Below are 13,070 nucleotides of genomic sequence, written 5' to 3'. Positions count from 1 at the left end.
GGGTTGAGACGCTTTCAAATGCGCTTTCATAACAAATTAGGACGAGCAGCCAAGTTTCGTCGTGAAACCAGCTCAATGACTGCCAGAACTAAATATTGATTGATTCGAATTGTTTTACGAGATAAATGGCGCGCTGGCGGATAAGCGGTTACCCAAGTATACTTTCACTGGTGGGTAATGAGATGTATGCTCACAAGTTACTTCATAATTAAGTGACAACACCTGTCTTAGTAAGAATGGCCCATGCATCACTGAAGACAGTTTTAATCAAAACCTTGGTAGAAAATGCAAATAGGTAGTTTGCTGGTGTCAAACTGCCCTTCACTTTGCCTATGCAGTAATCAAGAAAGAATTCCCAATCGCTGACAGAGTCTTCTATGTACTTCTTTAAACGCACGACACCACATCAAGCATGTTCAGGCCCCCAGGGATCGATGAAAACCATGAAAAACGACACCACCATGGCTAGTTGTATTCCACCGTTGAACTTTAGATTGGGCAGCGAATTCGCACTCGATTGGAAATTTAGCGTTCAGATTTTTCAGCTAAAATTCTCGGACAATTCGGATCACAAAAGACACCTTTAAAAGATTATCTGTATCGTAAATAAACAGCTATGGATCAAAGGAGTTAACCAAGATCGCTTAGGCACCATTATCTGCCGACTGCACGTGCAAGAGTTATCATGAAACACTTTCCCAAACGTGAACCACTTTGTGAACTGGTGTGGCAACTGGCCTACACTTCCGAAAAAGACAAAAAAAGAACTTATAGACTCCCTGCGAGTATCTCATAGCCTGCGACATATAGAAGGAAACAACTGGAAAACTCATGCCGAGGACAAATGTACATGGTGAAAGATGTCACTAACACCAAACGTGCAGCTGGAAACTTAGGAGGAAGTTGGAGTTTCCCAAGCACTGAAAGCAGCATACACATATTGCACTGTATGCCTGCATTGGTTATCTATTGTACAGATCGGTGAAGTCAGTCATCTGCATACACAGCAGCGCAACGAAGTTTCCCTAATGATTAGTATGACAAGCTGCGAAAACGAAGGACGACCAGCAACATTGTCATCAAGCAAGAAATATATCACCGTTTTGCCAGACAGGCCTCGAAGGCCTTTTCAATGTTTAACCTTTCATTGCTATAGAACACCCCTCTCGCGTGGTAGGTTCAGGTCTCTTTTTATGAATAGGTTATCACAGACCTAGAGATACCTTTAACGGTGCGGTGATGTTGTGGTTTGTATCACGGGGGCAAGGGGGATTGGTGGTACGAGGTTGGTCTATGTATAGTACCGTTTTGTTTCCTTGGACGGGGCATTTTATTTATTTACATTGTCCCCTCTACCTTGGTTTATACTGATAGGCAGCAGTGAGCCTTTGGAAAAACAAAATGCTGGGGGCAGCCATGTGAAGGACTAACATCCCGTCCAGAGACGAGTAATGATACTCCCAGTTGCTCCAAGCTACAGAAACCTTAATTAAGCACGACGTTTAAAAGCTAATCATTTAACAGCATCCATGAAATTTGTGATACCGTTAACATTCAAAAAAGTTTTGAAGGGATGAGAGTTTTGGAAGAGAAGTCTTTTAAGATAGGATTTCACGAACATTTCAAGTTTGAAGTAAATTCACTTTCAAGAAAAGAAATAATGTTCTTCCGGCGCTAAATAAATTTGCTTAATCAAGGTTTCATTGCCTTTTAGCAGACAAACTTGAACCATTTCTTACTACTGAGTTCAGTAGCAACCATTAAAACAAGAGAATGTGATCCGGCATCATGTTCTCTTGAGTTCAAAATCATTCCTTCATGAAGAAAGCTTTCATGGAGAAATACAGGCAATACAGGACATTTGAGGTGTCCCGCTCCTATTTATTGACCTGATGGTGGCATTTTTGAGTCAAGCTTTTTGGCAGGAAAGATTTAACCGATTTCTTTGAGTTTTGACATTAAATGAGAAATGTTTGGTCTCAAGAAAATGTTATTTATTTGGGTTAGGACTCTAATAGCGTTTTACAATTATCATCATAAAATCCTATACGTGAAACAAATTTCATTAATAACTCTGAAATCAGACGACAGATTTTCTTCCTCATTTCATCAAATAAGAGTCTGATCTTTCAAATTTCAGATCTGCAAATTTCATGGTATTCATGACCTTATAACTCAGTACACAGAATGCTTGTTATATTTACTCTGAAAATGCTGTGCTAATAGGTGGTTTGCAACCAATCCCTGGAGATCCAAAAAGACAAAGGTAACTGGAGGTAGTTCTCTTTTAGTTGTTATGAATTTTTTCGTGGCATATTTCTCTTGTCTGCCGTATCTTTCAGGTTCTTCACACAGCATGGTGGAAAGAATAACGGAGAGCTTTTTTGGCCAGATCGCGGCCTGTTATCGAAATCTTTTCGAAAGATTGTCGGGCTATTCCGCGTGGCTAGTTGACGAACTAGCGTTCGGCGTCTGGCTCGTGGCTGGAGGAACGCCGTGGATTTGCTTATTATATTTTGTATTTCTTTCGGCCGTTGTGGTCGTTGGATGGTTACAAAACCGTACGAGCGAGGTGGCCGACTTGTTCAGCGGTGGCTAGTTAACGGATTAGCGGTCGGCGACTGGCTTTTGGCACGAGGAACGCCGTGGACTCGCTTGTTTGTAAATTCTTCGGCCTTTGTAGTCGTTGGATGGCTACAAACCGTACAGGCGAGGTGGCCGATTTGTTCGGCGGTGGTTGGTTGACGGACCAGCGTTGGGCGTTTAGCTTTTAGCTACAGGAACGCTGTGGACTCGCTTATTGTACAAGCGACGTGGCCGTTTTGTTCGGCGGTGATATCTAGCTTTTACCTAGAGAGACGCCGTGAATTCGCTTATTTGTATTTCCTTCAGCCTTTTTGCGGTCGTGGGATGGTTACGAATGGTGACAGCGAGGTGTCATTTGTGTTTTGTCTTTTCCTTCGGCTAATGTGGCCTTTGGATGTTTGTCATGAGTTATGACAATTGGTCATCGTTAATTGTTGAACGTTGCTAGGTCGTCTTACTTTAGCTTATATTTTCTCCTTTGGCTGTGCCTGCCGAAGGGTGTTTATACATGGTAATGCAAGAAGTTACGTGATGTTTTTGTTTTTTCACGAGGCCTGTAATGAGGTTTTTATGCATAACACTAAGTGCTTCGCACATTGAGGTGGGCGGTGATTAAGAGTCTCTTTGCCCCTTTGCAGAGATTGCGTGAGGAGGCGAGACAGTTAAAGCGGTCAGTGGAGGCAGTGACCAACGTGTCGCCTGAGAAGCTCGTGGAACAGATCTTGGCTTATGGTTCTCGCCCGTTGACAGAGTTTAACAAGTATGAGGTGCTCGAGATGTTGGAGACTCTGCATAACAAGGCCGCTGGCCGTAATCATGACAGGAAGAACTACTATCGGCTCGTTCATCAGTCTGCGAGGGAAAAGGTGGAGTTGTCGAAGGACCACTTCAAGGACCTTGTTATGCGCCTATTAGGAGACAAGGGCCACGAGAGGGTCCTGGATATCGTTTCTAAAGTAGAAAAGAAGTCAAATCGTAAGAAACCTCAAGCGAACGACAACAGGGGTGCTGGTGTGGCACGTCCGTCTCGTCTATTTTCTTTGCGATGTTATTTTTGTAATAGGCGAGGTCACATCAAAGCTGATTGTCCTGATTTGAAGTCCAAGCAGAGGAAAACGGATCCCAAAACAGACAAGTAGCTTGTGTTTAGATCTCGTTAGATCGCACCGGTGTTATAGGTTGAAGGCCGCCTGGACAAGGCTGTGTGTTGTAATATTGATTAATTCTTTGCGATAATAAACAAACTTTTGTGTGTATTGAATCAATCTAGTGCATATTTTACTCTGTCTATTTTGTCAACATAGTTATAACGACTTTGAAAAAGGGGTATCCTTGAGACAAGGGCCCTCCAGCCTCGCTGGTCTTAGCTGTTATTTCTCTGCTGACTTTGAAGAGGATGATTTTAATATGATCTTAGATTTTTTTCGGCGATTAAATTTAAATGTTTTTAAATTTAAATGTTTTTAAACGTAAACTTAAGACTCATCTTTTTTCGAATTATTTTAAACAAATATGATTTTTACTTTGTAAAGCGCTTAGAACAGAACTGGATAAGCGCTATATAAGTAGTTATTATTATTATTATTATTATTATTATTATTATTATTATTATTATTATTATTATTATTATTATTATTATTATTATTATTATTAAGTGTTTAAAGGTGTCTTCACTACCCCTTTTTCCTAGGGAAACATGTGGTGTTGGGGAAAATCTGACTCCTTTGATCTTCGACTTCAGGAGTTACAAGGCAAAGAAATTGAGCTTCCAATGTCCTGGGTCGATTGTTTCGGTAAACCTGTCGAGGTCAGTGGAGAAGTGACAGCCTGTGACCGTGTTAGATTACAGAGAATAGAGAGAGGAGAGTTAATTGGTGATATTTCGGAGTTATTGTTCCGTGACCCAAATTGTTTTCGAGCTGGAGCATTGCATAACCATTTCGAGTATTGGCAGTACATTGCGCGAGATAGCTCGTCACCCCAACAGGTACAGATTCTTGGGTGGATAAGGGACAAGGTCTCGATTAAGCCGTTTTTCAAGCATTTTAAAGGAAGTTTTAATGGAGAATTGTTCGATTCAGACGAGCTTCCGATGAAGGTGTTTAAGAAAAATGTCTCTTGCAAGCCCTTTGTGTCATTTGTGGAGGAAACGTTAGTTGCGCGCTTGAAATCTGGAGCCATTTCGCTGTTGGGGAGAGTGGGTGTGGTTGACCCTCCATTTACTGTTCTTCCCCTTACAGTTGAGCCAACAAAGCCAAGGTTATGTCACGATGCGCGCTATCTTAATTTATGGATGCGTGTTATGCCTTTCTCGTTATGCCTTTCTCAGGCTGGTAGATTTACCGCGTTACGTGGGCAAGGATACCTACCAAACGGTCCTAGACGATAAGTCTGGCTATGACCATATTCTTCTTTCTGAAGACAGCCGCACGTATTTTGGGATCCAATGGGGAGGGTGGTGTTTCACGTATAATACCCTTCCTTTTATGTGGAAGATCTCCCCGTTTGAATATCATACTACTGGCCTGTTGGCTAGTAATTTTCTTAGAGCTACAGGAATCCCTTGTTTGCTCTACATTGATGATCGACACAATGACGAACTGCAAGTGGCACTCGATAAGGGGGAATACGCTACTATTAACACTGTTGATGATCGTCATCTTGCGGCGGCTAAGTCGGCTATATTTCTTGTTGCTTACCACCTTGTCAGATTGGGCTATTTCCTTGGTTTGCAAAAGTCAATATTGTTCCCAAGTAACGTGGTTCCCTACCTTGGTTTCTTCTAGGGAAGTGTTCTGCTTAAAGCCGGAAAAGAAGGAGAAATTCTTGCAACTTGTCCGTGAAATACTCCATGCTTCTAAGGTTACGGTGAAAACCTTGCAACGCCTGATTGGGAAATGTGTCTCTTTTAGTCTAGCAGTACCTGCAGCCCAGTTGTTTACGAAGCAGATGAATGCAGCTATTGCCGGTGGCCAACGTACTCCCCACAGGCTAATACCCATCAAGGGGGATCTGCGTGAGGAGATCACCCATTGGCTGTTTTTGGAAGTTTGGGATGATCCGGTAACGTGGCGGGATGAGCGTCATATTCGTGTGTCTGTTGCAACTGATGCTTCCACAACAGGCTGGGGTGCTATTTTGTTAGCCCCTCATCGTAAGGAAATATCAGATTATTGGACTGAGGAGCAGTGCAAATGGGGGATCGCCGCGAAGGAAGCTACAGCTGCGGTCGACATGGCGTTAATGGCTTTTAAAGACAAACTGTTCAATGCTAGAGTTGACGCTTTTGTTGACAATAAGGCCGTTGTCGAGGCTTGGAACAACCAGGGTGGTAGAAGCTTGGAGCTTAATATGGCATTGAAACGGCTTTTCTTCACAACGTCAAAGCTTAGCTTATCTCTGCACATGTCTTACATTCCGACTGGTCAGAATCCTACTGATGCTCCATCAAGGCGCCTGTCCCACTCAGATAGTAAATTGTCGGATGGCTTGTGGCAGATTGTTCAGAAGGCGTTTAGTGGTAGGGAAGGCCATACTTGCGACCTTATGGCCTTGGATTCGAATAGTATGACGGATACGCACGGGTATTCTCTTCCTCATGTTACGCCGATTTCCTCTCCCGGATCGTCTGGTGTAAATCTCTTCACACAGGACCTTGCTTCCCTCGGAGCGCTTATGGCCAGACCGTATGTTTTTCCTCCCATGGCTTTAACGGGACCTGTCTTAAAATTTCTGCAGAGTTTTAAACAGTCGTGTACAGTAGTGGTGCTGGACGTGTTTCCCAAGAAGTACTGGTGGTCTCTCCTTATGAAAAAAGCTGTAAAGAGTAGATGTCTGGCTGTTCGTGGCGATGGCAACGATCTCTTGGTCCCGTCCAAAAAGGGGTGGCTGCCTCACAAGGGCATTCCTGGAGATCTGTCGGTTTTTGCAGTGTGTTTTTAGGTGTGTCTTGGCATACATTTTGATCTGTTTTGCTGCTGGTTTGTGGTGTATGATAGGGTTCTTCTTTTCTGGTTTGTAGGAGCTTCCAGTCATGGCAAAGCTGTTTGTCCAGTCAGTTAAATGCCCAACCTGTGGACATGCTAATGATTTTGACCTCCGTTTTTTTCAACGTTGTGGCTACAAGAGAAAGGTTATGACAACGCTTGTCAAGGAACACTCTGATGTTATCGTTGACCTTGATGGAATTGAAGTGCGGTTGCAGCAGTTACTTAACTACGATCAGGCAACCAATTATAGAAAGGAGAAGGATTCTTTGGTGCTTTGCCGGGTTTTGTTACTCTCGCGACAGTGACGCCTAGGGACTTGTGTCGCTTCCTGATCTTTAAAGACAAGCGTGGCAAAACAAAGATACACCTCGATACGTGTGAATTTTTGGGTCAGCGTGGTAAACAGTCATGTAGCTGCCCCAAGAGATTGTCGCACAAGACTGTGGACTCTTACATAGGAAAGTTAAGATCGATTTTCCATTCCATTGGTCGGGACGGAGAGTGGGACAAGCGGCAAGGTCTTGGTAACCCAGCCTCTGATAAATTGGTTAAAGATTACCTTCGTCTTGTCACAGCAGAGCAGTTACAGGCCCGTGTTACCCCAAAACAAGCCACGCCATTCTTTGTGGACAAATTGACTCAGTTATCGAAGTATCGTGAAGGCGAGCTAGCGAGATCAAAGTCGAAACTTGACCGTTTCATTATTGCACGTGACCAAGCTTATTTTAAGTTGGCGTTCTTAAGTGGGGACCGCCCAGGAGATCTTGGTCAGGTAAAAGTTCCGGAGATCCTTCGTTTTCCAAATCATGATGGGTTCTTATTTAATCATATCTGGGGTAAGACTTTGCGGGATGGTCACAGTAATGTCTTTGGTGTTCGCAGAAATCCCCAGTCGGTCATCTGTCCTGTGAAGGGCGTTGAGCAATATGTCGAAGTGGCAAGGGAGTTAGGCGTTGATTTAACAGGCAGGATGTGAATCAGCTGAGACGTTTTGTGTGTGCTTTTCCATCTACTGAGCAGAATATAGAATACTATTCACAACACTCATAATGATATGCGAGGTTAAAATAATTCAATAATGGGTTCTTTCATGGCTAGTCTAGCGGTCTCACGTGCGATTACGTAATTACCGATAATAAATTCTGGTTTGGCGCGAAAATAAACCATTCTTGCTCAGTTTTTCAGCGGAGCCGCGAAGAGGTGGACGGCCCACCCAGTCCCGCCCAAAAATCGCGTGAGTCGTATCTTGAACTCTTCCTAAGCCAAGCTGTTCCCTTAGATTTCTGATCGCTGTTTCTTTCAATAAAACTTTGGGTGACATAAGCCTTTCAGATGAGAGACAGTCCGGGCAGCACTCTTCCCGCTATTTATGCGCCAGCTCAGACAAATGGCTTAGCATAGCATCTTCAAAGTAAATCTAACCATCATTTTGTGTCGCGAGTTTCATGGTCTGTTGCCTTCGGAAACTTGCAGATATGAAACTGAAGAGCTCTGAGGCTCATTCGATGAAATAAGGGAAAAAATCTGTCTTCAGATTTCAATATAACGTGCAATTTTTGAAAAAAAAGATTTTCCAAAAAAAAAAGGGTGATTTCTTTAAACTTTAAACAACCATAACAAAATAAATAACATCTTAAAATTCAAGCATTTTCTTTTCAAGCCGGGTGTCTTAACTCAGAAAAATGTTACCAACGGGTTAGTAAATAAGAGTGGCCACCTTAAGTAAACATGTACCGCATTTTGATTAACTTAAGCCAACTTTACCTTTACAAGTTCAGTCAGGTCGAATGCAATTCGCAGAAGTTACAGCCACTTTCAATGTTAAGGCCCGTATAGACGGTTTCAACATTTGACTGACCAACATTCGTTCAAAAATAGTTGAACGGATGTTGGGCAAATATTGGACAAATAACAGAACAAAGGAAATGTTGTATGGATGTTGAATGAAAGTTCATACCAATCTAAATTTGATTCAACACACTTTCAACAAGCTTTCAACATTTTTTTACACTTTGGACAATGCTGAACGACCTGATCAAACGCTCCCGACATTTGCATTGGTTCAACAAAGTGTTGAACGCATGTTGAAGTAAATGTTGAAACCGTTTAAACGGGCATTTACGTGCATATAGCGACTATCTTTCGACGTGCATCTTTCGACATGCCAGGTAACGAGGCCTAGGTATTAAATGTAAACACAACTTATTTTTCTACGGTTGAACTCGACTTTGGGAAATGAATCGATGGATTTATTTATCTTCAGAACGACTTGGGGGAATATCAAGAAGTCAATCCTAGATCGATAAATCGACGGCCGATTTTGAAATGAATAAACGCCTTGTTAACAAAACGGCCGAAGTCTACAGGAAGTTGCGAAACAGAGCCGGTCGAAAGCGAGCAAATAGTTTGAATTTTTCTGAAAGCAGTGCAAAGTTAATATGTTAACACATTTATCAGCCATTTTAGGTCAGTAGTTGTTGTCAATTTGTCGTTTTTTTTTTATTTGGCCAATAATTGAAAAATTGTTGGCCTTGATATTTAAAACGATCTTTCAGCTGTTTGTCTAGTATGTCTAAAGATGGCATGTCGAAAGACAGTCGCTACTCTCTACTTTGCATATGACACTGAAAGTGGTTATAAACTCTAGTGGGGCAATATCCCGGATGCCAGAGGCTTAAATTGATGGATGACCGGTTTCGATCAATGTTTCGTATCGTTTCTATTGTGACGATCAGCCTTCAGATGACCATGCATGATCCTACAACAACTGCGCGTGAAAAAAATAACCTTTGGCACCCAGGGAAATAGCTCTGCCAACAGAGAAAAGTGGAAGAGAGTGCAGATCCGATTCTTATGCCAGTATTCGACCAAACTGAATTGTAGCCGAGAACAGTTTACAACTGAGTGTCGCTGTAATTTCGCGTTTCCTTTGGTGTTGCTTTATTACGCTTTGTGATTGGTTAAAAAAACTCGCCCCACTTTCTCTGCCAATGAGAAGCAAAACCAAAAGCCCTTATGCGAGATGACGTCATACATTTTCTTCCGTACACCAAAGCGAAGCTTGGTGGTGATCTGAGCTTCGTATTTTGTTTACTCCTAGACGAATAGGAAAGGTTTAAGCATGTTATTTGCGATTTTTCGTTTAAAATGCCTTACTGGTGAATTGCTTATGGGTGTCATAATTCTTTCGTCAAGGGAAACAGCATGTCTTGTCATCGGTTATCATGAGACGTCCAATAACTTCTTCCGACGAAAAGGCTTACAGAGATTCAAAGAACCAACACACCAGAACGAATATTCGAGGATTTGCGGCGATCACTTTGAAGCTTCCCGGTTCATTAAATGCCCAGGTTCAAGTCGTGAGAATCTACGAAGTGGGTCTATGCCAACAAAGTTTTGCTTTGTTCAAGAAAAAGCGGCAAGGAATCCACTAGCTGAGCGAAAACCAATCGAAGAAAAGCGAAGCCGGCGATTAGAGATCTTCCGAACATGATGTTGACATGCATATGGAAATTCCCACTCACAGCACAACAGCAGAAAACTTGGAAGATGTGGAAGAATCTAAATTGGAGATGAGAAAGAGTTTACGTTTTACACTGGTTTTAATAAGGAACAGTTTTATTGTCTGCTGGAATTCTTTGTCTTACTTGGGAGATCAATGAGTGCTTCGAATTCCAACGATGAAGGCTTGGGTAGTTCTAAGCCTGGGCCATCGAGAATTAACACTTGAACATGATTTGGCAGTTCATTTCAAACTTTCCCAGCCACATGTATGGCAAGGATGTGTCATGCCATGTATCATCAAAGTAGATCCTCTCAACATGAACTCCTGGGTCACCAAGTGCCGAGTCAGTTATTACTACAAAGTCGTTCCACCTCAGGCCTGAAACACCACATACTCAGTGCGCAAAAAAAGATTTCGTGCATCGTTTGGGGGTCAAGTATTTTCTGTCTTGGTTGATTCCATAATTGCAAGGCGGCACGTGCAAGACAGGAGGGGCCGAGTAAAATCTTGTCCGACAAATTCTTCAAGAGCAAAGCAGAAGGCTGTTTTTTGTTTAGGACTTCCTGTCGGTCGTTTGCCTGTTGGACAGCTATCTTCAGCATACAAAATTTCAGCTGTAGGAAGGAACATGAAGTCGTTGTGGACGGCAGCGATGTTAGTGGCGTTCATACTAAGATTTGCAGCTTTTGTGTGATGTTTTCTCCCTCGTCTGTTATCGAGACAACCATCTATATAACTTTGAACTCGAAAGAAACATTGAATTTATTCAGTTGAATGCATCGGTATCAACACAACATTTCACGCGTAAGACATCATGCCTTTCGACTAAGCGTCGCTTCGTTCCGCTCAGTTAATTTCGCTTCTTTCCTGCAGGAAAGCATCTTTTCACTCGGAAATACTCAGTTGTCTAGGGGTTTTCCCTCAGTAAGAGTGATTTTAGTCAGCCATGTCCGATCTGTCCCACATTTCTCTTCAAATTCCCGCGAAACATCACCACCAAGCCTCGTTTTGAAGTTACAAAAGGAATCATGACATCATTACGCACAAGGGCTAATATTGTGTCTTAGTCGCATAGGTCGTCTGCCTTTTCCCAAGCATGGCGCCGGTAATATGAATTCTGTGATTGGTTTATTGTATTGTTTACGGCGCCCGTTGTGATTGGTCAGAGTAATTGCTTTGGTTTTGGTTTTACGACACTCCGTTGAAAACTGCCCCATGGATTAGGCCTAAGCTGGACGATTACCACGGATGCATGCCGAACCTTTTTACAAGGAAGTAGCTACCACTTGACCAGATTAATATTTATCTTAATAAGTGGGAACAATTTTTCGGCACTAAAATCGGGTTTAAGCCTTTACATGTACAACTACTTTAGATTTAAAGTACGAAAGTAACTCCGAAGAACATCCTAACATAGAATGCTTTAGTGGTTCAAGCGAACTATTACACACCTTTCTTGCTTTGATCACATGTGTATTTTCTTCAATCAGGGTAGGCATCATTTCCTTTTCGTTCGGGAAAGGAACGCAAACTTGTTTCTTCCAGCAGCGGCTGATGATTTCGCCAAACAACTTGAGCCAAAGCCCAGGTTTTTTCCTTTTTGAAACCAGATTGAACCAGATTTCCAACTCCTAGTTGTAGAAAGGATTGGAGCAACCGGCTAGAGCTAAAGAGAAACAAAATGATGTTACCCCCAACATCACTGCTGGTCACAGATCATACAACTTGGACGTTGCTGCTTGGTCATTGCACCATCCCTGATGATCAGCCCAGCGTTGCGTCATCGGTCATGAATTACAGATCGCTTGGACCACGAAACGCGTCCTGAAGAATATTGAGAGCTGGACTCCATATAAGTGTCAGGGATACTACTGGGTTTAGTGTTGAGGAGGCTCACGGCAGTTTTTTTGGACGTGGGGTGGAAATTTTAAAATTACAATCTCGCATAGAAGATCAACTTCGATCTCCTTAATACGTACATCATGATTTTGATATAAGATCAAAGTTGATTTTTTCGTCGGTTTTCAAGCAACAACTGTTACCATAGCAACGGTAGCGCGTAGCCTCTCATTTTAAACATTGTCGATTTTTTCGAAATATATTCAATCACTTTATGACGAAACAACTCAATCTAGACAACTTCTAGGCGAAATTAGAAAAAAATCTGTGAGAGCGTTTTCAAGTAAATAATGAATCAATTTTTACGGGGTGATTTTGTTTATTCCCGCATTTTCCATCAATACCTCTGGCAAAATAAAACTCGACACTTTGAAAAAATAAACTTTGATCTTATCTTAAAATCATGATGTAGTATGAAGGAGATCGAAGTTGATCTTCTATGCGAGATTGTAATTTCAAAACTTTCACCCCACGTCCAAAAAAACTGCCGCGAGCCTCCTTAAAACACTATTTATAAGTCAGAAGTATCCACTATAATCTTTAGAAACATCGTATCGTCACGCACGTAAGCGTGATTGTTCAGTTCAGTGAGGGAGCAGAACATGGGGCACCCACTGGCGATGTTGGTCTCTCTTCTCGGCCTCTGGAAGGATGAGCTGCTTGGATCGGGCCTGAAGGCGTCGATCACGTGCTCCACATTATCCTGATCCATCAACATGAATGTGACCTTCTGTCTGAATGGCCAGCGGAGAAGCGCGTCATACTGTCCGCGCATGACAACAAAGAACACTGAAATGTGTGTTCCTCGCCCCATGCCGTCTCCATTTAAGTAGATGCGCGCGCACATCTTGTAACCATAGCGACTTGTGAAGAAGCATGGGCTATAGAAGGACACCTGCTGTCCGCTGACCGCTGCCAATTAAAAGTTCAATAGCAATTATAATTGTATTTAAAATAAGATAATTTTTTTATATTTAGTTTCGTACAAGCTAATTAGGGACACTGCTCACCTGGGGCTCGTTTCTCAAACGTCCCGGTAACTTACCGGGCCCGATAAGTGTCTTTGGTGATAAATGATCCTTAAATGAAGT

General features: G+C 42.4%; 2 protein-coding genes and 1 pseudogene across 5 annotated transcripts in view; 2 read left to right on the top strand and 1 right to left on the bottom strand.

Moving 5' to 3' along the window:
* Positions 1-236: 236 nt before the first annotated feature.
* On the top strand, positions 237-3,971 carry LOC146478932 (uncharacterized). The gene is made up of 3 exons (XM_085111092.1): positions 237-295; positions 2,292-2,445; positions 3,225-3,971. Exons 1-3 carry the CDS (start codon positions 237-239, stop codon positions 3,723-3,725), a joined length of 714 nt encoding a protein of 237 aa, XP_084967218.1. The 3' UTR covers positions 3,726-3,971.
* A 270-nt stretch (positions 3,972-4,241) lies between these two features.
* On the top strand, positions 4,242-10,792 carry LOC146478931 (uncharacterized; annotated as a pseudogene).
* The window catches only part of LOC146478928 (TNF receptor-associated factor 2-like), a 50,291-nt gene continuing 46,895 nt past the window's right edge, over positions 9,675-13,070 (bottom strand). For 3 of the 4 annotated variants that reach the window (XM_085111226.1, XM_085111225.1, XM_085111227.1), the window contains one exon: positions 9,675-12,891. In XM_085111226.1, the coding sequence (XP_084967352.1) occupies positions 12,491-12,891 (401 nt within the window). In that variant the 3' untranslated portion in view covers positions 9,675-12,490. The remainder of the gene's footprint in view (positions 12,892-13,070) is intronic. The other variant, XR_014864982.1, reaches the window with a different exon arrangement.

The sequence above is a fragment of the Pavona decussata genome, unplaced genomic scaffold (assembly GCF_977016875.1).
Source record: "Pavona decussata unplaced genomic scaffold, jaPavDecu1.1 SCAFFOLD_61, whole genome shotgun sequence".
Classification (NCBI taxonomy): domain Eukaryota; kingdom Metazoa; phylum Cnidaria; class Anthozoa; order Scleractinia; family Agariciidae; genus Pavona; species Pavona decussata.
This window is presented reverse-complemented; position numbering and strand designations above follow the sequence as displayed.

Coding starts and splice junctions, on each gene's coding strand:
- LOC146478932 (XM_085111092.1), top strand. CDS start 237: ATGGCCCATGCATCACTGAAGACAGTTTTAATCAAAACCTTGGTAGAA. Junction 296..2,291: donor TTGGTAGAAAATGCAAATAG/GTAGTTTGCTGG, acceptor GTTCTCTTTTAG/TTGTTATGAATTTTTTCGTG. Junction 2,446..3,224: donor TTGTCGGGCTATTCCGCGTG/GCTAGTTGACGA, acceptor GCCCCTTTGCAG/AGATTGCGTGAGGAGGCGAG.